The 24782-nt window shown below is 38.5% G+C and overlaps 1 protein-coding gene across 2 annotated transcripts in view; it reads right to left on the bottom strand.

The window, feature by feature from the left end:
• UBE2D2 (ubiquitin conjugating enzyme E2 D2) overlaps positions 1-24782 on the bottom strand; it is a 63301-nt gene that overhangs the window by 4399 nt on the left and 34120 nt on the right. For both annotated transcript variants that reach the window (XM_059417710.1, XM_059417711.1), the window contains 5 exons: positions 14857-14920; positions 7985-8016; positions 7829-7906; positions 7637-7742; positions 455-548 (listed from right to left, as the gene is read on the bottom strand). In XM_059417710.1, the coding sequence (XP_059273693.1) occupies positions 455-548; positions 7637-7742; positions 7829-7906; positions 7985-8016; positions 14857-14920 (374 nt within the window). The remainder of the gene's footprint in view (positions 1-454; positions 549-7636; positions 7743-7828; positions 7907-7984; positions 8017-14856; positions 14921-24782) is intronic.

Raw genomic sequence — 24782 nt, 5'->3', positions numbered from 1 at the left:
AAAGGCAGATGCTTAATGACTGAACCACCCAGGCACCCCATCTACATTGTTTTTAAAGGAAATCTGGGGCTTTCATGTCTTGTTGCATTCACTCCTTTTCTTTTTAGATTATGCCAAATGGCAGAAAATCAATTCCCATTAATTTACAAATACCTACGAAAGACAGATGGGCTCTTGATACAAAATGCTTTAATGTCAAAAGCCAAGCAGAAGAAATAGTGCTCTTAGGAAATACACTATAGAGTCTTTCTCGACAGTGGGAGTCATTTGAAACAATTATAAATAAGATTGGCATCCTCAACTTACAATAATATCTGATGCAAACACTATTCTTTCTGTCCCCAGGTGAGTATATCAGAACTTCATTTAAATATCTGACCCATACTCAGCCCTGAGTTAAGATCTGAGACAAACATCTGCATCCTACCACAGGTACTTTTCTGGCCATACTTACTTTTCTCTATCTGTTTTGTAGATCCGAGCAATCTCAGGCACTAAAGGGTCATCTGGATTGGGATCACACAACAGAGAACAGATGGACAAGAGTACTGTAATGGGGGGGAAAAAAAGGTATAAATTAGTAGAGGATAAAAGGGTTGAAAGAAACATGAAATGCCAACACATGAGAAAATTCTAAGAACCTACTGATATTGCAGTGCCTAGTAGATTTGTGAGCTCTACCTAACTTGGTAGCTAAAATAATCAAGAAAAAATCATGGAAGATTTCTCTTGAACCCCTAAGGATGATGGCCCAGGCTGATGAAGTGACTTGCACCATGTCCCTGGTTAGTGAGTAATTAGAGTGGAATTAGAGTTCAGGTCTTTCAAATTCTAGACCAACCATACTTTTCATAGGCCATAAAATTCAATTTTTAGAAACCCATGTTCAGAGATAAATGGTCCTCAAATTTCCTCAAATTTCCAAAGACAACTACACTACTGAATGCTGTTGGAATCGACAACCATGAAATCCAACAATCACTGTTTTCTCAATGACAGGTACTACATTCAGATGCAATAGATTTATTTCATTTTTAGTTGAAAACAATTTAGTCAAAGAACATAAAGATCAGTATTTGTCCCCAAATGGGGCTGGCCACACTTACTATGCAAGGATACAACATACAAAGGTCTCAAATTCTTTTCAATTACACTTTAGAATCTCAATTAAGCCATATCCTCAGTGACAGCCTCAAACACGGCACACAAATCTCAACAGTACAATTGCCTCTGTTCAAATTTGTTATAAACTTATGTATTCCTTATTGAATGCAAAGAGGAGGAGGCTAAGGCCACTAATTACATTAAATTCAGGGGCCTCTCACATACTGAAATAAATTCTAATTCTTCTATTTTTTAAAATATTTTATTTATTTATTTGATAGACAGAGGTCACAAGTAGGCAGAGAGGCAGGCAGAGAGAGAGAGAGGAGGAAGCAGGGCTCTCTGCTGAGCAGACAGCCCGATGTGCAGCTCGATCCCAGGACCCTGAGACCATGACCTGAGCAGAAGGCAGAGGCTTAACCCACTGAGCCACCCAAGCACCCCTATTTCTTTTATCCTGATGCAACACAACTCAGATGTCTTATTTCTCTCTAATATTCTGCAGCAGGAAGCAATGATTCTGAGCCCACTTTACCCCAAAACATCAAATGTAACAGGAAAAGAACTTTTTCATTTTCCTATCAAACCTATTCTATAAGAGATCAAAGGCTTCTGAGACTTGAAGAAAAAGTTCACATGCCCCTAATCATTCAATTTTTTAACAAAAAAGCTATTTCCTTGCCTTAAGAGTATACGGAAAATAAAAAAACACGAGTAAAGATGTTTTCTGACTCTACATTCCTGCTGCGCACAATTCTGGCAGATGGCATGCGCAAAACATCTTCTCTTTCCATTGTCAGGTATAACACCTGATGCCCTCTTCAAGCACAGAACATTCTAACAGTAATAAGGAAAGATTTCATGTATTTCCTGGAAATGACAACAGGAAGTTACAGATTTCTGAATGTTCATGAAATTATTGACTACAGAAAGAAGAAATTTATCCAGCCCATCAAACTGGCAAGAGTTCAACTGAATCTTCACCTAAAATTAGACATGTTACTAAATTAGTATTTGTTATAAATTCCCTTATTTACTATTCCAATTATTCCAAGAAGGCAACCTTAAAAAAATTGTTTAAAAGAGCTAATTTTTCTAACTTTCTTTCCAGGAATGAAAGGTTGAGTGGTGGTTATCTGATCTGTAAAAGGATTCTTACTCTACCACTCAGGGACCTTTAATTCATTTTAAAAAAGAAACGATTTTGTTTTATAAAATACTATATCTTCTTTCCATATAAAGAGAATTACTCCTATTTCTATAACCTGCACAGACTCTTCACTGAAGTGGCTAAATTTTTACCTACATATACATTTTTCATCATTTTTACTAGTGTCATAATCCATTGTCACTTCCAATTCTAAAAACATATGATCAAGTGGCTTTATGGCACACTTAATTGCTTCCTTTAAGTTTTCTGTGTATTTAGATCCCTAACATATACACTCAAAGTGGAAAGAATTTCAGGTCAAAGCTACTGCCCTCAAAAGAGGAATAATCATTATCACATATAGGATTCAGGCCTTTCACAGAAATGCTTACCTGCACATTCAATTTACAAAGAGAAGTCATTAAAACACTAAACTTAGGTACAATGATATAATCAAATTCAACAAAATGGAACTACAATTATTTTTAAAGACAGCTTTCCAGATAGAACATAAATCAAATAAACTAAGAGCCCTTATGATTCAGAGTAACTGAAAAGTCAAAACTAGACACCCAAGGGGGAAGGAAAAAATGTTCAGTAACAGTTTTAGCTACTAGAACCTCTTACTATACACACACACAATATTCTACCTCTTTTGGTCCCTTACTAAATTTCTATCTCAACACACACACACACACACACACACTTTTCTGCCTCTCTTGGTCCCTTATTAGATTTCTATCTTTACTCTACTTGGTGAAGGAAAAACAACCAAGCCAGTAAACCGTAAGAACACTTTCACTACTAGCCCTTGAATTATAAGGGGAACTCCGTAAGAAAAGGACCCACTTATCTGGAAAATTATTTCAGCCTCAATTTTTTTTTGAAGTACCCCCGCCCCCCAAGATTTTATTTGAGAGAGAGAATGAGAGAAAGAGAGCAAGAGAGAGGTAAGAATCAGAGGGAGAGGGGTGCCTGGGTGGCTCAGTGGGTTGGGGCCTCTGCCTTCAGCTCGGGTTGTGATCCCAGAGTCCTGGGATTGAACCCCGAATTGGGCTCTCTGCTCAGTGGGGAGTCTGCTTCCTCCTCTCTCTCTGCCTGCCTCTGCCTACTTGTGATCTCTGTCTGTAAAATAAATAAATAAAATCTTAAAAAAAAAAAAAAAAGAATCAGAGGGAGAGACAGACTCCCTGCTGAGCAGGGATCCCAGTTCAGGATTTGATCCCAGGTCTCCAAGATCATGATCTGAGTTGAAGGCAGTTGCTTAACCAGATGGGCCACCTGGGTGCCCTAAAGATTCTATTTTTGAACAATCTCTACACCCAACGTGCGATTCCAACTCACAACCTCAAGATTAAGAGTAGCATGCACTACTGGTTGAAACAGGGGCCCCTCAGCCACTACTTTTAAAAATGTGTTCCTCTAGGGGTGCCTGGGTGGCTCAGTGGGTTAAGCCTCTGCCTTCAGCTCAGATCATGATCTCAGGGTCCTGGGATCAAGCCCCGCATCAGGCTCTCTGCTAAGCAGGAAGCCTGCAACCCTCCTCTCTGTGCCTGTCTCTCTGCCTACTTGTGATCTCTCTCTCTCTGTCAAATAAATAAAATCTTAAGAAAAAAAAAAGTCAGAATACAGATGCAAGAAGCTGCATATGAGATAATGGCCACACTTACTACGCAGGATAGTAAGTGGCCATGAAGTAATACGTTTAAAATAGGAAGAACAGGGGCGCCTGGGTGGCTCAGTGGGTTAAAGCCTCTGCCTTAGGCTCAGGTCATGATCCCAGGGTCCTGGGATCAGAGCCCCACATCGGGATCTCTGCTCAGCAGAGAGCCTGCTTCCTCCTCTCTCTCTCTCTGCCTGCTTCTCCGCCTACTTGTGATCTCTGTGTGTCAAATAAATAAATAAAATCTTTAATAAAAAAAAAAAGTGTTCCTCTAGTTTTTTCTTTATATTTTTTGCTAGGATGCCATAAATTTTAATTTATTAATATTAATTTATTAATGCCTCTAGAATATTTTGTTTCCTTTTTTCTTTTTAAAATATTTTATTTATTTACTTGACAGAGAGAGCACAAGTAGGGAAGCCACAGGCAGAGGGAGAGGGAGAAGTAGGCTCTCTGCTGAGCAGGGAGCCTTATATGGGGATTGATCCCAGGACCCTGGGATCATGACCTGACCTGAAGGTAGCCACTTAACCAAATGAGCCACCCAGGCACCCCAATATTGTGTTTCCTTTAAAAAATCTGTCAGAGTATTTAAGTCTTACCACATTTATAACATCAAAGTTAACATGACAAATATCCAATACTTTTTACAACAGTACCTTAACCTAGTTATTTCAGTGCTTACAAGAAACCAACTGTGCATTTTGTTTTTTTAGAACTTTACAATAATGATGAATTAGTCAGAATCATCATCCCTAGTTTACAGATGAACAAAATGAGGAACAGAGAAGCTAATTTGTCTCAAGTCTCATCCAGTAAGAGGTAAAGCTGAGATGTAATACAGGAAGTTGGATACAGAATTTTTTTTTTTTAATATAGAATTTATTTATTTATTTATTTATTTGAGAGAGAGGGAGGGAGAAAACAGAGGGAGAGTGACAGGGAGAAGCAGACTCCCTGATGAGCAGAGAGCCTGATGTAGGGCTCAATTCCAGGACCTTGTGATCATGACCCAAGCTGAAAGCAGACGCTTAACCAACTGAGCCACCAAGGTACCCCGAGAATCTTTTGTTTTGTTTTGTTTTTTAAAGAGTTTATTTATTTATTTGACAGAGAGAGAGATCACAAGTAGGCAGAGAGGCAGGCAAAGAGAAAGGGAGGAATCAGGCTCCCTGCTGAGCAGAGAGCCCCATGCGGGGCTCCATCCCAGGACCCTAGGATCACAACCTGAGCCAAAGGCAGAGGTTTTAACCCACTGAGCCACCCAGGTGCCCCAGAATCTTTGTTCTTTACCACACACTATATGCTGCCCCTTATCTAAAGGTATATATTAAACATAAAAATATAACTTAGGATAAAAAAATTTTCATACAGCAAATTTCATTACCCAAATTACTTCTTTTAACTATTTAACATACTTTTCTATATAAATTAATCTATATAATACTTATAAATTTAGCTTTTTTGTTTTCAAACATAGTATTCTTGCAATATTTGAATTGATTTATTTCTTCCCCTACTGTTGGACCTGTAATTTCTAATTTGCAGAAATAAATAATATTGCCACAAATATATTTCCATACAAAACCTTTTCTATTTTTAGACTTGATTTTTTTATTTGAGAGAGAGAGAAAGCACCCATACAAGTGGGGGTGGGGAGGGAGAGGGAGAATTAGACTCCCCACGGAGCAGGGAGCCCAACAAAGGCGAGACACAAAACTTTTTTTTTGCATTTGAGGCTGTCTTCTTAGTACAAATGAATGAAAGCAGAATTATTGGATCAAAGGGAAGTATTAATTAAATCTCTTATCTTTAAATACATACTGACAGGGCTATACAAGTCAATACTTCTATCTGTAGTATGTAAGCAACCATTTCAATGTACTTCACCAGCACTTGGTTTTCTTTTTGTAAGATCTTTGTTATTTAAAAAAGTGAAAAATGGGAACTTAATTTTCATTTCTTTGATTATTTTGCTCCTTTCTGTTCATTCATCTGTTAGGATATTTTTCTCTTATTTTTATATATGTTCTTCCTATTTATTTATTTATTTTTTTAAAAGATTTTATTTATTTATTTGATAGGCAGAGATCACAAGTAGGCAGAAAGGCAGGCAGAGAGAGAGGAGGAAGCAGGTTCCCTGCTGAGCAGAGAGCCCGATGTGGGGCTTGATCCCAGAACCCTGGGATCATGACCTGAGCCTAAGGCAGAGGCTTTAACCCACTGAGCCACCCAGGCACCCCTGTTCTTCCTATTTTAAACGTATTACTTCATGGCCACTTACTATCCTGCGTAGTAAGTGTGGCCATTATCTCGTATGCAGCTTCTTGCATCTGTACTCTGACTTTTTTTTTTTCTTAAGATTTTATTTATTTGACAGAGAGAGAGAGATCACAAGTAGGCAGAGAGACAGGCACAGAGAGGAAGGTTGCAGGCTTCCTGCTTAGCAGAGAGCCTGATGCGGGGCTTGATCCCAGGACCCTGAGATCATGATCTGAGCTGAAGGCAGAGGCTTAATCCGCTGAGCCACCCAGGCACCCCTGTATTTTGATAACTTTTAACTCACTTGTGGGTTGTTGAGGGGCTGTATAATTTCAAATCAGCATATAAAGAAATGTTTGTTAACTACTCAGTTCACCGACATAAAAACCCCAACCTACTCATGTAATTGGGCTTTATTCAGAACTACTGGATATTTCATCACAAAACTAGTAACTAATTTTTAATACACATCTAAGCACACAGCACTATATACCACAAAGATTAAGACAATCAAAAAAAATTTTTATTAAACTGGTCACCTCAGAAAATAATCTGTTTCTGATAGAAACCCCAAGACAAGAGGTTTCTTACAGAGTCTGAATATGAATTTACCTATACCTTGTCCTTCAAGAACCTTCTGTATCTTTACCACAAGCATTCCTCTGTAAGGTCTGTTATCTCCTCTTCTGGAACAGTATCTACCCTTACCATTTACGGATCTCAAGGTTGGAAGAGGCTTTAATATCGTCTACTTCAATTTTTTTGTTTTTAAATATTTTATTTATTTATTTGACAGACAGAGATCACAAGTAGGCAGAGAAGCAGGTGCAGAGAGAGAGGAGGAAGCAGGCTCCCTGCTGAACAGAGAGCCCGATATGGGCTCGATCCCAGGACCCTGAGATCATGACCTGAGCCGAAGGCAGAGGCTTTAACCCACTGAGCCACCCAGGCGCCCCTTCTACTTTAACTTTGCTCTAGAAGAAATTCATACCAAGTAGCCATTTTCCAACTGATGCCCGAATGGCATAATGGACAGAGCTGTCAAGACACCAGAGAATACCTATGTCTGAAAACCCAACTCCCTCCAGTGGTCTCAAGGTCTATAAAAAATAACAGGGGCCACTACCTCCTCTTAAAAGGAACATGAATAATCATTTTAAAAAATAAGTAACCTTTAAAAGACAAAAAAATAGGGACGCCTTGGAGGCTCAATCGGTTGAGCGTCCAACTGCTGATTTAGGCTTAGGTCATGATCTCAGGGTTTTAAGATCAAGCCCTGTGTCAAACTCCACGCTCATCGCAGAATCTGGTTGAGATTCTCCCTCTTTCTGCCTCTCTCCTCTGCCCCTCCCCCTGATCGCGCACTCTAATAAATAAATCTTTAAAAATAAGTAAGTAAAAAATAAAAGACATAAACACGGCTGCTTTATCTTAATATCAGATACCCATTCCATTACCTTTTGAAATAGTTAGTGCTGGAGACCACTGTGACCGGAGAATATCCAGACAAATGCTGCCATTACTGTTAATATTTGGATGATAAATTCTTGTTGTAAATGCAACCTACAGAAAAAAGGAAAACTTCTTGTAAACTGGTTTATTAATATCACAGAAAGCACATAAAAAAACAAGTGCCATACCACAATTACCTTAGGTGGCTTGAAGGGGTAATCTGTTGGGAAATGAATTGTCAAAAAAAATACTCCACCCTGATAGGGACTGTCATTCTGTTGATAACAAGAGAATTGGGATTAAAATGAGTATATCATATAAACATTTATTCTGAAATCAATCTGAATACTTACTGGCCCCATTATTGTAGCTTGCCAATGGAACACTGAAAAAGAACAAAAAATCACCATGAAGCAGTATCTCCAATGTACCTACACCATAATGACTTATCATTCCCTATCTAATCCCACTTCGTTAATAAGCAATATGTTAAGTCCTAGGCAAGATGAGGAATCTAAGTCAAGACCGAGTCTGAACAGAGCAAAGAAAATGACTAGTATGGTCTAAACACTGATAAGGTACTCAATGAGAAAGTATTTGGGCTAAAACATCTTGAAAATTCGTATCAGGGAGACAAAATTCTGGACAAGGCCCAAGGTTTCACTTTTCAACAGGCCTTTCTTACCTCTAAGGGTAAAAAAGAACCAAAAGATTCAACTCTTTAACTTGTTACATCATTTCCCCAACACATTAATATATAATACTCCTTTTTTTTTTAAGATTTTATTTATTTATTTGACAGAGATCACAAATAGGCAGAAAGACAAGCAGAGGGAGAAGAGGAAGCAGGCTCCCTGCTGAGCAGGGTCCCAGGACCCTGGTATCATGACCATAGCCAAAGGCAGTGGCTTTTACCCACTGAGCCACTGACGCGCCCCTATAATATACTCCTTTTATAATACTGGTATGGCACAGGACTGTAAAGCCAAAGCAGGTAACACTCAAGTTAGGAAAGACTTGTTTTTTATAGCAAGAAAAAACCTCTGAGAGCATTCATGGCTAGAATTACTAGTCCCTTACTAACATATGAAAGATCAATAATTATATCTTTTTATTTTTTAAAAAAGGTTTTATTTACTTGACAGAGAAAGAGATCACCAGTAGGCAGAGAAAGGGGGAAGCAGGTTCCCTGCTAAGCAGAGAACCCTATGTGGGGTTTGATCCCAGGACCCTGAGATCATGACCTGAGCTGAAGGCAGAGCTTTAACCCACTGAGCCACCCAGGTACCCCAATTATATCTCTTTTTATTTATTTTTGTTTTTATTTATTTATTTCACAGACATAGATCACAAGTAGGCAGAGAGGCAGGCAGAGAGAGAGGAGGAAGCAGGCTCCCCGCTGAGCAGAGAGCCTGATGCGGGCTAGATCCCAGGACCCTGAGACCATGACCCGAGCCGAAGGCAGAGGCTTTAACCCATTGAGACACCCAGGCGCCCCTATATTTCTTTTTTAAATGATCTAGAATCTACATCAACAAAGCAGAGTAAGACAAACTAAACTAAAAACACATCAAGATGGAATTTAATTAACAAAAGCATCTGAAGACATACCATTAAAATCTTAGTTGAGTATTCTGCTACATAGGTAAATATAAGAATTACCTACTGGAATCACTGACTTAGGTCTCCTTGTGGAGCTCTCCTACACTCCTAGATCTCCTTGTGGAAGCATAAAAAAGGGAAGAAGGTAGTGGGAGAGTATCTAATCCTGACTCAAATTCTAATGGTTTGGTAAATAGTTCAATAATCACTACAGGGACACCTGGGTGGTTCAGTCAGTTAAGTGTCTGCCTTCGGCCTGGGATGGAGTACCACATCCGGCTCATTGCTCAGCAAGGAGTTTGCTTCTCCCTCTGCCTGCTGTTCCCCCTGCTTGTGCTCTCTCTCTGACAAAGAAATTAAAAAATTTTTAAAAATTAAAAAAAAAAAGAAAGAAAGAAAGAAAGAAAGAAAGAAAGAAAGAAAAGTAAAAGAATCACTACAGATTATGGGGTGCCTGAGTAGCTCAGTTGGTTAAGAGTCTGCCTTTAGTTCAGGTCATGATCTCAGGGTCCTGGGATCAAGCCCCAATTGTGCTCTCTGCTCAGTGGGAAGTCTGCTTCTCCCTCTCCCTCCACTGCTCTCCCTGCTCATAATCTCCCTGTTCGTGATTTCCTGTTTGTGCTCTCTTGCTTGTGCTCTCTCAAATAAATACAATATTTTAAATTAAAAAAGAATTACTACAGATTTAAAAAAAAATCACTACACGTTCCAAGTAGAAGGAACTCTCCAGAAATAGTTAACTGGGCAAAATATGTGGCCATAAGCATCAAATATTGTTGTATTTTATATGTACATCTATATTTCAAACACCTTTCATTTAAAGATCAATCTTGAATTACAAAATTTTGATAGTTCCCAAACCAGCAAAAACAAACAAAAACTCCCACTACCACCCTGGTTTGACGATGAAAACCAAACTACAGAAACTAAAAGCTACAATCTATTTTATGAGAGTTTAAATGTGAACCTCACAGCTCAATAATTACTCTTTAGGATACTCAAAGATGAAACTTTAAGGCTAAAAGAGAACAAGAATATCTATCATAGTTTGAGACATAATTTCAAGAGAACTATATCTGAATTCAGTACAGATCTCTAGAGAGTCAGATTCACCAAGATTTCAAAACAAAAGAAAATGAAACAGATTGTATGACCAATAAATCTCTGGCTTACTATTCCTTTCAGGGCCTATACTTCCTCCTGCTTACCAGATCTTCAAAGAAAAATGGGAAAAAATGTAATGGTACATTAAAATATGGATATTTAAAAATAAAGCACTGTATTATTAATAAGTTCATTATTAAATATATATTATCTTTATTTTTAAAGTAATCTCTATGTCCAACATGGGGATTCAACTCACAACCCTAAGGATAAACAGTTGCATACTTTTCCATGTAAGCCAGTCAGGTGCCGCTATATTATTTTAAATATAAGGGGTACTGGGGGTGGCTCAGTTAGTTAAGCGACTACCTTCAGTTCAGATCATGATCCTGGAGTCCTGGGATTGAGTCCCACATCCGGCTCCCCGCTCAGCAGGGAGTCTGCGTCTCCCTCTGACCCTCTCCCCTCTTATGCTCTCTTTCTCTTAAGTAAATAAATAAAATCTTTACAAATATATATAAAATAAGGACTACCTTCTTACACTAAATATCAATAATGTGGTGCTGAAGGATTTGAGAGCTAGAAGGGTCAAAAGGAGCCCAGAAAGTTTCATGGTGACCAACAGTTTCTCTTTTCTGAAGATTAAATTCTGCCTCCTTATTAATATTTAGCTACCCAATTACACTCTGCTTTATCCTTATATAATTTATCAGGAAGACTTGATAAAGACTTTTTGACAGTCATTTATCTCAACTGTTCTCAAATACTCCCTAAAGTTTTCAGTATTGTATCAGCAAAGACTCCTAGATGACCAACTGTAAGGAAGTTATTCTGTCCCTAAGGAGGAGATTTTCCTTATTCTCTTAGAAGGTAGGTATTACTGACAGTTTAGTAGTAGGTGAGTCAAGACAGTGGAATAGGAAGGCTAAGAGTTAAAGGAGAACTATTATTTTTTTAAACAGCCATAGAGATAATCCATATACCATATAATTCACCCACTGAAAGTGCATAATTCAGTGGTATTCAGTACATTCACAGAGTTGGGAAACCATCACCACATTTTAGAAATTTTCATCACCCCCAAAGGAAACCCCATATCTGTATGCAGTTACTCCACATTCCCCCCAAATCTCTAGTTCTATGCAACCACTATCTATTTTCTATCTCTATGAATTTATTCTGGAAATTTCATATAAATGGAACCATACAATATGTGGCTTTTTATATCTGGCTTCTCTCACTGGGCATGTTTTCAAAGCTCATCAATGTTGTAGTATATATTTGTACTCCCCTTTTTTACTAACATATAATATTCCACTGTATGGATATATATTCTATTTCTCCCTTCATCAGCTGGTGGGCATTTGGATTATTTCCACATTTTGGCTATTGCAGCTGCTGCTTCTACAAATATTAACGCACAAGTTTTTGCATGGACATGTTTTTATTTTTCTTGGATAAACAGTTACCAGTGAACTCATTGGGTAATATGATAACTCTATGTTTAACTTTTTGAGAAATTCTATGTTTAACTTTTTGAGAAACCTCTGAATTTGTTGTACCGTTTTACATTACTATCAGCAATGTATGAAGGTTCCAATTTCTCCAAAACCTCAACACTTATTACCTGACTTATTGATTTTAGCCATCATAGAAGGAATAAAGTGCTATTCCATCACAGATGTGATTTCCATTTCCCTGATGACCAATGATACCGAGCATCTTTTCCATGTGCTTGTTGGCCAACTGCACTTCCTCTTTAGCAGATCCTTTGCTTATTAAAAACTATAATGAGTTATTTATCTTTATATTGTTGAGTTACAGATATATTTAAAATATATCTTGAATAAATTTCCTTATCAGAAATATGACTTGCACAAATTTTCTCTCATCCTGTTGTCTCTTCACTTTCTTGATGATATCATTTGTAGCACCTAAATTAGACTTCATTAAAATGTAAAATTTGGGGCGCCTGGGTGGCTTGGTGGGTTAAGCCTCTGCCTTAGGCTCAGGTCATGATCTCAGGGTCCTGGGATTGAGCCCCACATCAGGCTCTCTGCTCAGCAGGGAGCCTGCTTCCTCATCTCTCTCTGCCAGGCTGCCTACTTGTGACCTCTGTCAAATAAATAAAATCTTTTTTAAAAAAAGTAAAATTTACTTATTTTTTCTTTTAATTGCTTATGCTTTGGGGGAGTTCTTTGTAACTCTCAAGGATAGCAACTCTTCCATCTGAGAAAGGAATGTGATAATACCTACTATGTGAAGTAAAGGCAAATTTAAGACAATGCAGAGAACTTCAAAAATGAATTCTATGCCCCAGACTTCAAATGCTTTTAAATGAAAGATCAGCCACTCTCAACTTTGAGGAATTTACTGGAAATAAAATCACTTTTTCAACTGAAAGACGACAATGTCACAGGTGGACTGTGATACCATACACAACAAAACGAAAATCAGAAAACTTGAGGATGAGGGGCACCTGGGTGGCTCAATCAGTTAAGCATCTGCCTTCAGCTCAGGTCATGATCTCAGGGTCCAGAGATGGAGCCCTGCATTGGGCTCTCTGCCCAGTGGGGAGTCAGTTTCTCCCTCTTCTTCTGCCCCTCCTGCTCACGTGTTCATGTTCTCTCTCTCTCTCTCTCTCAAATGAATAAAATCTTTACTTTTAAAATTTGTTTAAAGATTTTAATTATTTACTTGACAGAGAGAGAGAGAGAAAGAGTATATGCAGGGGAAGCAGGAGAGGGATAAGCAGGCTCCCTGCCAAGCAGAGAGCCCGATGCAGGGCTCGATCCCAGCACCCTGAGATCATGACCTGAGCTGAAGGCAGAGGCTTAACCTACTGAGCCACTCAGGCACCCCCCAAATAAAATCTTTAAAAAAAAAAAAAAGGAAAGAAAAGAAAAAAGAAAGCTTGAGAATGAGCCCACTTTGGAAACAACCATGCGCCTCTCTCACTAGATTCTTCTCTAAAATACTTTATAATTTCTACTCCATTCAACTAAAAGAGCTATTATGAGGCTTAAATGAGATAATGCATGTTTAATTACTTGGCCTATCTTGTTTGGTATCAAACACTATAGTTACTCAAACTGGACAAATGTGCATAATGTACATGGGATTTTTCATACCTGTACTTAGCTTTATAATTTATCAATCTGTTTTACATTTAAGAAATCTTTGTAAAAGGTCCTTGTTTTAATTTTTTTTAAATTTTATTTAAATTCAATTTGGTTAACATACAGTGTTTATTACAGTTTCAGGGGTAGAATTTTTTTTTTTTTAACAAAGATTTTACTTATTTATTTGACAGAGAGAGATCACAAGTAGGCAGAGAGGCAGGCAGAGCGAGAGCGAGAGAGAGAGAGAGAGAGAGAGAAGCAGGGTCCCTGCTGAGCAGAGAGCCCGATGCGGGACTTGATCCCAGGACCCCAGGATCATGACCTGAGCCGAAGGCAGCGGCTTAACCCACAGCCACCCACACACCCTTAGGGGTAGAATTTAGATTAGATTCATCAATTGCATATAACACCCAGGGGTCATTACATCAAGTGCCTTCCTTAATGCCCATCACCCAATTACCCCATTTCCCCCCCCCCTCCACCAAACTCCCCTCCAGCAATCCTCAGTTTGTTTCCTATAGTTAAGAGTCTCTTATGGTTTGCCTCCCTGTTTTTAATCTTACTTTTCCTTCCTTTCCCCTTGCTTTGATTCTTAAGTTTAGCAAAACAAAAGCAGCATTCTTAAGCAAAAACAGGAAAAATGTAAAACACAAGCTAATACAGCCTCTTATTTATTGTCTTACTGTATATACTTCTCTGACAAAACTGTTTCCAAGTATGTTCTTTTTTCCTATTTGCTAAATATTACTTTTTTTGTGAATTAGTTTTGTGTCATAAAGCACAGTCTCGTTCAAGTATACTCCTTTTAAAGAGGCTAGAAGATGGTATAAGGGGAAAAACTGTTGAGACAAAGTGAAACAAAAGGAAAATTACTATCAACATGTGTGATAAGGCCTAATAAATTATTTTACATAGGATTAAAAAGAGAAACTAGACATTAGAAATAAACTACCTGTCTTCACACGTGTGAACCAGTGGAAGGACAAACACCACACACACACACACACACACACACACTAATATCCCTTATCCCTAAGTATATCCCTAAGTATTATTTTACTTAAAGAACAATAGCTTGTTGTAAGTAAAACCTCAAATATTTGACCCCAGGAAAACACCCAGAAGACTTGAAGGATATGTAGGAAGGAGTTGGAACAACTACACAGACAATATCTGGCAGAAAAGGTTCAAAAGGTTCAAAATTAATACTACAGAAGAAGACAGGATACACACAGAACTGCACCTTTCATGGATAAGTAGGGTAAACACTGCCTCTTCCTAGAGTATAATTGTTTTTTCACACAAAATGTAATCTTAAGAGATATTCATCAGTCCCAGAGTTCCCCAGAGGCAGATGGTTATGTAGTTTTACTCCACCATTCCTTTTAAATACTTACTATCATCTCCAACAGGACCTGCTGAACACTGTGCTGGGGGGTCCCGTGCCAGGTCATTCAATTCCTCAAGAAAATAGAAAGAAAAGAAATATATTCAACATAAATGTAACTTTAACCAATTAATAAAATTTTCACTCATACCAATATTATCTATCCCACCACTAAAGTTTTTAAAGGAATACTCCTCCAAAGTCAGAGAGGGATGGCTTGTGAATCTTTAAGTTAAAGTATTTTGGATTCTTCTTCTGCCCTCCCCCTTTTTTAAACAGAGGGAGGGGATAGGGAGAGAGAGAGAAACTTAAGTAGGCTCCACACTCAGCATAGAGCCTGATGCTAAAATTGACTAAGCCACCAAGGTGCCAAAGTATTTTGGGTTCCTGAATGCAAATGTATGTTTAAAAACTGGATTATTTTTGCTTAGTTCAGAGTTTAAAAAGTAACTATAAGGAAAATGAACATGTATTATATACTAAATAGCTATAAAAATGGTTTTAGGGGCACCTGGGTGGCTCAGTGGGTTAAGCCTCTGCCTGGGATGGAGCCCTGCATCAGGCTCTGCTCAGCAGGGAGCCTGCTCCCCCCTCCCCCATGCCTGCCTCTCTGCCTACGTGTAATATCTGTCTGTCAAACAAATGAATAAAATCTTTTAAAAAAATGTTTTAAAGAAATGGTTTTAAAGTAAAAACTTTACTAGTTTTCAAAAAAGAAGTTGAATTTCAAGGCCAATTTTTGAACCAGAGAACTATTAGGTTACCCGTGGGAAAAGTGCTTGAAGTCATCAATATTTCAAATAATATGAGACCATGTGACAAGATCTTGTTTTCAGCTGATATGGACTGCCAGGGTTCCAAAGGTAGCTGAAACAAACTTAAAAAGGGATGTACTGAAAAGGCTGGATATATTAAAAAGGCTGAAGTAATAAAGCCCATCATAAAATCTTGTAATCAGAGACAGATCTATCCGTACTAATGCTCTATAACCAGATGCCGGCTTCTTAGCTATTTTAACCTTAGGAGCCCACAAACTTACTGGATGGGAATCCTGAAAAAACCACAAGGCAGGAAATCATATTCTATTCCTTTCCCTCTTGGGTTGGTATTGGAGATTAAAAACAAGGGCTAATTTTAGATTATGATTTTTTTTAAAGATCTTATTTATTTATTTGACAGAGAGAGAAAGCACAAGCAGGAGGGAAGGGTAAAGGAAAAGGCAGACTCCTGACCAAGCAGGAGCCTGATGCGGAACTCAGTCCCAGGACCCTGGGATGGTGACCTGAGCCGAAGGCAGATGCTTAACCGACTGAGCCACTCAAGCACTCAAGCACCCTGGATTATGTTTTTAATTTAAAAAAAAAAAAAAAAAAAAAAGTTTTTTAAAGTAATTTCTACAACTAACACGGGGCTCAAACTCATGACTCCGAGATCAAGAGTTGCATGCTCAACCAACTGAGCCAGCCAGGTACCCCAGAATTATATTTTTAAATGACAAAAGTAAAAACAGTAAAATCTAGTATTTTAAATGTACGATAAAAAGTATCCAGAGCCCACCGGACACCTGGGAGGCTCAGTCTGTTAAACGTCTGGCTCTTGATTTCAGCTCAGGTCATGATCTCGGGGTTGTGAGACTGAACCACGAACTCCATCTGGGTGTGGAGCTTGCTTAAGATTCTCTTTCTTCCTCTGCCCCTTACCGCGCCCCTCTCCCTTTAAAACAACAACAACAACAACTTATAATAAAGCACTATTCAGAATCCAGAAATAAACTCGTGCTTATATGGTCAATTAATCTACGACAAAGGAGGCAAGGATATACAATGAAGAAAAGACTGTCTCCTCAATAAATGGAAAACTTAGCAGCTACATGCAAAAGAATGAAATAGGACCACTTTCTTACACTATACACAAAAATAAACTCAAAATGGATTAAGGACTTAAAAGATTAAGACCCGAAACCACAAAATTCCTAAAAGAAAACATAGGCAGTATACTCCCAGACATCTGTTTTAGAAATATTTTTTGAATCTATATCCTCAGGCAACGGCAACAAGAGCAAAAATAAACAATTGAGACTGTATCAAACTTTAAAAAAGGCAACCTACTGAATGGGGAAGATATTTGTAAATGAATGATCTGATAAGGGTTAATACCCAAAATACATGAAGAATTCATATAACTCAACACCAAAAAACGCCAGTATGATTAAAAAAGGGCAGAGGACCTGAATAGGCATTTTCCCAAAAAAAGACATAAAAATGGCCAAGAGGCACATGAAAAGATGCTCAACATCACTAATGATGAAAATGCAATTCAAAACCACAATGAGCTAACACCTCACACTTATCAGAATGGCTAGTATCAAAGAGACAAGACAGGGGCTCCTGGGTAGCTCAGTCCATGAAGCATCTGCCTTCAGCTCAGGTCATGATCCCAGCACCTGAGACTGAGCCCCGCAGAGGGTGCCCTGCTCAGTGGGGAGTCTGCTTCTCTTTCTCCCTCTGCCTCTGTGCGCTTGCGCACTCTCTAAAAATTAAATCTTAAAAAACAAAACAAAACAAAAGACATAAGTGCTGGTGAGGATGCAGAGAAAAGGGAATCACTGTGCACTGCTGCAAGGAATGTAAATTGATGCAGCCACTAAGAAAAGCATAAAAATTCCTCAAAAAATTAAAAATAGAAATAGCATATGATCCAGTAATTTCAATTTTGGGTATTTACTCAAAGAAAATGAAAACACTAACTGGAAATGATATATGCTCCCCTGATGTTTACTACAGCATTATTCACAATAGCCAAGATACAGAAACAAAGTATCCATCGACAGAAGAATGGCTAATGATGATGTGATACACACACACACACACAAAGAAGTATTATTCAGCCACAAAAAGTAATGGAATCTTGTCATTTTAACAACATGGACGGGCCTTGAGGGTATTATGCTAAGTGAAATAAGTCGGACAGAGAAAGACAAAAACACTGTACAATTTCACTTATATGTGGATTCTAAAAATCAAAAGAGTTGAAGAAACAAAACACAGAAACAGACTCATAAATTCAGGGAATAAACCTGAAGCTCTAAGAGGAGGGTGTTGGGGAGGTGAACAAAATAGGTGAAGGTGATTAGAAGGTAGAAACTTCCAGTTATAAAACAGATAAATCACCTGAATGTGAAGTACAACATACAGAATATAGTCAATAATACTGTAATAACTTTGTGTGGGGTCAAAAGGTAACCACACTTATGGTGAGTGTTTCATAATGCATTTAAATGTCAAATTACTGTGCTCTACCCCCGAAACTATTATAATACTGTGTGTCAACTATACTTCAATTGAAAAAAAAAAACCTATTTAGAATCTTATTAATGACTTCTAGAAAGATAGGATTTAACAGTTCAAATATTATATAGTTTTTAATTTATACCACATAGTTATTTCTGTAAGTCCCTTCCTCTGAGTTAACTTAACCAGTCATTTCGATACATCAGTTATTCTGTAGTATCCTACCTGCAAGCTTGGAAAACAAAGCACAGACTACAGATATAAAGTTCTGTATTTTTCTTTTTTTAATTAAAGTTCTGTTTTTTTTTATATATATTTTCCTTGCCCATCTTAAGAAAAATAATAACTGGGGCACCTGGCTGGTTCAGTAAGAGCAAGTAACTCTGAATCTTGGGGTTTTGAGTTTGAGCCCCAAGGTCGGGGGAGAGATTACTTAAAAAAAGAAAAATATTGTACAGTTCCCAGCCCCAAATGTTGCTTCTAATACAGGTCAGTATAACTAAGAACACTTGCTTGATTTAAAACATAAAAGCCACCTTTTTTTTAATTAATTTTTTTTTAAAGTAATCTCTACACCTAACATGGGGCTCAAACTCACAACCCCGAGATCAAGAGATGCAGGTTTCTTCTGACTGAACAGCCAGGTGCCCCAAGAGTTATCTTTTTTTTTTTTTTTTTTTAAGATTTTATTTATTTGTGAGAGAGAGAGAGAGAGAGGAAGAGAGAAAGTGAGTGAACGAGCACAAGCAGGGGGAGCAGCAGGCAGAGAAGCAGGCTCCCTGCAGAGCACAGAGCTCAAAGAGGGACTCAATCCCAGAACCCTATATCATGACCTGAGCCAAAGGCAGCCACTTAATCAACTGAACCACCAGGTGTCCCAGTTATCTTTTTTTTTAAACAGATTCCATTCATTTGATGCAGAGAGAGAGAGAGCACACTCAAGCGGGGCAGTGGCAGAGGGAGAGGGAGAAGCAGACTCCCCACTGAACAGGGAGCCCAACGTTGGGCTTGATCCCAGTACCCTGGGATCATGACCTGAGCCAAAGGCAGCTGCTTAACTGACTGAGCCAACCAGGTGCCCCTATTTTTTTTATCTCATTATTTTTTTTAAAAAAGGTTTTTATTTATTTCACACAGAGACAGTAAGAGAGGGAATACAAACAGGTGGAGTGAAGATAGGGATAAGCAGGCTTCCTGCTGAGGAGGGAGCCCAATGCGGGGCTCAGGCCCAGGACCCTAGGATCATGACCTGAGCCAAAAGGTAGACACTTAACAACTGAGCCACCCAGGTGCCCCTATTTTTTAATTTTAAATTTAGTAATAAGTTGCTATTAAAATAAAACAAAAACAAAACAAGTTTTTCTGAAGAACTACCATGTGCATTAAATGGAATTTTTTGTGCTTTAATATTTTGCTCTCAAATTAAGTCATTTTTTTCCATCTTGAAGGACAGCAAGGTTTAACATCAAGAGCTAAGATTTATCTAAGTTGAATATAAGAGCAATCAGTCTGATGAGCCAGTATGATGTAATTAATGTTAAAAACTTCACCCAAACTTATGCTAATAGACATTTAACACCTTCATTCAACACTTCCTTGGTTCAAGGCACTGATATGGATGAATCTTGAAAGCATAATGCTAAGCGAAAGAAATCAGATATAAAAATACTATATTTTATATTATTCTACTGATATGACATTTTAGAAAAGGCAAACTTATAGCGACAAAAAACAGATGAATAGTTTCAGGGGGGCTGGAGGGGACTAACTACAAAAGGACATGAGGAAAACTTGGGGGGGTGATGGAAATGTTCTATATGATAATTTTGGCAGAGACTGCATAACTGTGTATTTATTTATCAAAACTCAAACATACTTTATACTTAAAATTGATGAATTTTCTTGTATATAATTGTATATACTGTATATAATATATAACTCAGTTTTCTTTTTAAGCATCCATCTATCTTTCTTTGTCTTTTTTAAATATTTTATTTTTAAAAAAGTAATCTCTACACCCAACATTAGGCCCCCAAATCAAGAATCCCATGCTGTACTGATTGAACCAGCCAGGCTCTCCTCTATCCATCTTTCTATATGCATAAAACCTCCTAAGAATACACAAGAAATTAGTTAACAGTACAGCTGACTCTTGAACAGCTTGGGGGGTTAGGAGCACCAACCCCCCCACACAGCAGAAAATACGCATTTAACTTTTGACTTCCCCCAAAACTTAATTACATACTTGCCTTCAGGAAGGAGAGCCTGCTTTAGAGGTGAGAGTGGGAACTCTATGTATTTCCTTTATACCTTTTAAATTATATAACAAGTGTATTTATTGCCTATTTGAAACAGAAATTATGAGTTCTGACTGTAAATCTGGATTATAATAAAACAGCTATTAAAAGTTGTAACCATCTAGAGGGTAATCAAATAGTGAAAACCCAGTTAGACTGAATAAACATAGAAGCTAAACAATTTGATGTCTTTGCATCAAGATGTAACTGAAATTGAATCTTAAAATTTAATAAAGGCACTGATGTAGACAGATCACTTACTCTGGCAGAATATCCTAATATATCAGACAGCTTTTTGTTTAACATTTGACTTTATATCTATACATTAATTTCTTTGACTTCTTATTCTAAAAGAAGCAGCATTCGGGGCGCCTGGGTGGCTCAGTGGGTTAAGCCTCTGCCTTTGGCTCAGGTCATGATCTCAGGGTCCTGGGATGAAGCCCAGAATCAGCTCTCTGCTCAGCAGGGAGCCTGCTTCCTCCTCTCTCTCTGCTTGACTCCCTGGCTACTTGTGATCTCTGCCTGTCAAATAAAATCTTAAAAAAAAAAAAGAAGAAGCAGTATTCAAGGATGCCTGTGTGGCTTGGTCAGTTGGGGGACTGCCTTCGGCTTGGGTTGTGATCCCAGGGTCCTAGGATTGCATCCCGCATTGGGGTCCTTGCTAAGTGGGGAGCCCGCTCCCCCCTCTCCCTCCGCCTGCCACTCTGCTTGCTTGTGTTCGACAAATAAATAAATAAAAATCTTAAAAAAAAAAAAAAGGAAGAAATGGTATTCAGATTCATCTTGTATATCAAACAGCAAATTATACATTACTGGGAATGAGAGTGGGGCTTAGACAAAACCAAAAATCAAGGAATCACACACAAAAACATCAAGGAATCTATTTTTTTAAATTTATTTGTCAGGGAGAGAGAGCGAGGACTCGCACAGGCAGGCAGAGGGAGAAGCAGGCTGCCTGTGAGCAAGGAGCCCAATATGGGACTTGATCCCAGGACACTGGGATCATGACAGGAGCCGAAGGCATCCGCTTAACTGACTGAGCCACCCAAGCGTCCCAAGAAAATTCCTCTTCTCCCTCATCAGAGGGCTCAGGCATTCAATTGGTGTATTTATTTCTGTTTGAGGAACTCCACCTTCAACCCAGCGCGGGGCTCAAGCTCGTGGCCCCAGGATCCAGCGCGAGATGCTCAACCAATTGAGACATCCAGGCGCCCCTTCAAGGAATCTACTTACTGAAAAACTTCTCTGTAGAAAGAACAACAGAGAAATAAAGCATATATTTAAAAACTGAGGAAGAAGAGGGAGGAGAAAACTGAAAGTTAAGGTAGAACACTCAATTTTTTTTTTTTTAAAGTAAGCTCCATGCCCAATATGGGGCCTGAACTCGTGATCCTGAGATTGAGTCGCATGCTCCACTAACTGAGCAAGCCAGGCACCCCAAGAATACTTCAGTTCCAAAAACATTTTATATTCTCACTTTCCTTGAAATCTAAAAGAACAGTAAAGACTTGTTTATTTTAGAGAGGTGGGGAGAGGCAGGAGAGAGGAAAAGATAGTCCTAAGCAGACTATGCAGAGCATGGAGCCTAACATGGGGCTCAATCTCATGACCCTGAGATTATGACCTGAGCCAGAACCTAGAGTTGGACACTTGACTCTGTCACCCAGGTACCCCTTGAAATCTAAAAAAATATTAAAATAAAGGTCTTATTATGGGAGCAAACTATAGATTTCACTGTACAGTTCTCAACTTAAAAAAAATTTTGATGCTATACACTCCCCTTATTTCTAGGTATATAGCAGAACTAGTATTTTTAAAGATCAAAGGTCATAAACAATTTTGATTCTCTATAACCCTCCTAAGTGTTTTTCATCTTAGTTCAAACAGCCCTATAATCTTACACCAATTAATTTATTTTAAAGCTTAATTCTCTATGGATTTTTAAAAACATTTTTATGTATTTACTTATCTGAGACAGAGAAGGAGAGAAACAGAACCCCTGTGCGTGCAGGAGCAGGGGGGACGAGTAGAGGGAGACAGAGAAGCAAGACTCTCCACTAAGTGGGGAAGCCAGACCCTCAGCTCAAATCCCAGGACTCTGAGACCAAAACCTGAGCCAACGTTAAACGTTTGACCAAGTGAGCCACCCAGGAACTCTTCTATGGATTTTTTAATACATTTCCTACTACTATCATTTTTGGCTCAGGAATATGATTTCCAATGAAGAGATATACAGGAATAACAACAGTGCCTTACATTATTCCTGAAGAATATCTATTTTCCAGAGGATTTAAAATGAATCACTATTAAATAAAACAGAACACTAAAACATCTAAAAGCCTCAGGTATTTCTGTATTATAGCACTATACAAGAAAGAAAGGAACCTTCTTAACTCAAGGGGATGGGGTCCTGGCAAGGGGTATGTAGATTTTCCTTTCACTTCTTTTTTCCTCTTTTTTATTTTATTTATTTTTTAATTTGACAGAGAGAGACACATCAAGAGAGAACACAAGGCAGGGCAAGTGGAAGAGGGAGATGCAGGCTTCCTGCTGAGCAGGGAGCCAGATGCAGGGCTCAATCTAGGGAACCCAAGATCATGACCTAAGCTGAAGGCAGATACTTAACAGCTGAGCCACCCAGGCTCCCCTTTCTCTTTTAAAAAGATTTATTTGTCAAAGAGAAAGAGACAGAATGTGCACAAGCAGAGGAAGTGGCAGGCGGAGGGAGCTGCTGAGCAAGGAGCTTGATATGGGACTTGATCCCAGGACCCTGGAATCATGTCCTGAGCCAAAAGGTAGACATTTAACCGACTAAGGCAAGCAGGAGTCACTCCTTTCACTTTCAAGTAATCATGTCAGACTATTAGTTGGTTAAAATTAATGCTTCTATTAGTTATTTTTAAAAAACCCTTCCCCAAATCTTAACAATTATGAAACAAAATACAGATGGCACAAAAACAGGGATGAGTTTCACCATTTTGGTCCTTAACCTGTGGCATAAGGTAAAAGGAACAAGATGGGAAAATGAAAGGTTACAGTTAATTTCATAGAAAAATGGCTCCAAAGTCAAATTTTAATAGTTCTGAATGTTGTTAAACAAATCAAAGATCTCTGGTAGTGATAATCAGAATAAGAGATGGCTGAGATGGCTGAGTGTCTGCATTCAACTCAGGTGATGATCTCCATGTCCTGGGATTAGGTCCCAGGTCAGGCTCCTAGTTTAGCAGGGAGTCTGTTTCTCCCTCCCCAACTTCTCCCCACCCCCGTCATGGAAGCACATGTACTCTCATTCTCAAATGAATCAATAAAATCTTTAAAAAAAAAAAAAGAGAGAGAGAGAGAAAGAGAGAGAAGAGACTATTCAAGCAGAGATTACAATTCATAGAATTGTAATTTCAAAGTCAGAAGAGATCACCCAGGCTAATACCCAATTTTAGAAAAAAACAAGATAGAAAGTATCTAACCCAAGGAAAATATATTAGTAATTAGGAGAGTAAGGAAGTGATGTTCTATAATATCATGCTTCTTTAATTTGGATCTAAAATGTTAGAAATGTGTTAAGTTAAAATGCCTGAGAATGCCTGAGAATTTCTGTGTTCCCCAGGAAATTAAGCTGAAGCTCCTTTAAGATGACTGCATTGCCAAGAAAGAACAGCTAGACCAGTTCTCAAAAATGAGGTCTTGGCACAGCAGGAGCATCACAAGAAAACTTGGTTCCCACACCAGACCTACTGAATCAGAAACTCTGGAGTGTATGCTAATAATATGTGTTTCAACCAGTGCTCACCACTCCCAGAAATTATGATGCTCACTAAATCTTCATTACCTTTATGTTTCACAAATTAAACAAAGAGACAGAGAGCAAGGCTAGAAAACTCAGTATCAGCAAGACGGGAAGGGAGAGGAAGGTAAAGGGCAAAATGGTAGCACAAAATGAAGATATCAAGAAAGGGACGAAGCTTAGATAAGGTGTGTTCCACATTTTCAGGATACATTGAAGAGAAACGGTCATCACTATAGCTCTGTCCAGCATAAGAGTTGAAGTTAATATTTCAAAATAATTAGCAATAACTAGCACACACATGCTCTCCTTCTCTCTCAAATAAATCTTCTTTTTTAAAGATTTATTTATTTATTTGACTGAGATCACAAGTAGGCAGAAAGGCAGGCAGAGAGAGAGGAGGAAGTAGGCTCCCTGCTGAGCAGAGAGCCTATGCGGGACTCGATCCCAGGACCCTGGGATCATGACCTGAGCCGAAGGCAGAGGCTTTAAACCACTGAGCCACCCAGGTGCCCCTCTTCTTTTTCTTAATCAGAGAGATAGAAAGCGAGCACAAGAGGGGAAGTGG

This window comes from Mustela nigripes, chromosome 12 (assembly GCF_022355385.1).
Source record: "Mustela nigripes isolate SB6536 chromosome 12, MUSNIG.SB6536, whole genome shotgun sequence".
NCBI classification, from domain to species: Eukaryota; Metazoa; Chordata; class Mammalia; order Carnivora; family Mustelidae; genus Mustela; species Mustela nigripes.
Note: the sequence above shows the minus strand (reverse complement) of the source record. Positions and strands in the feature narration are given on the sequence as shown.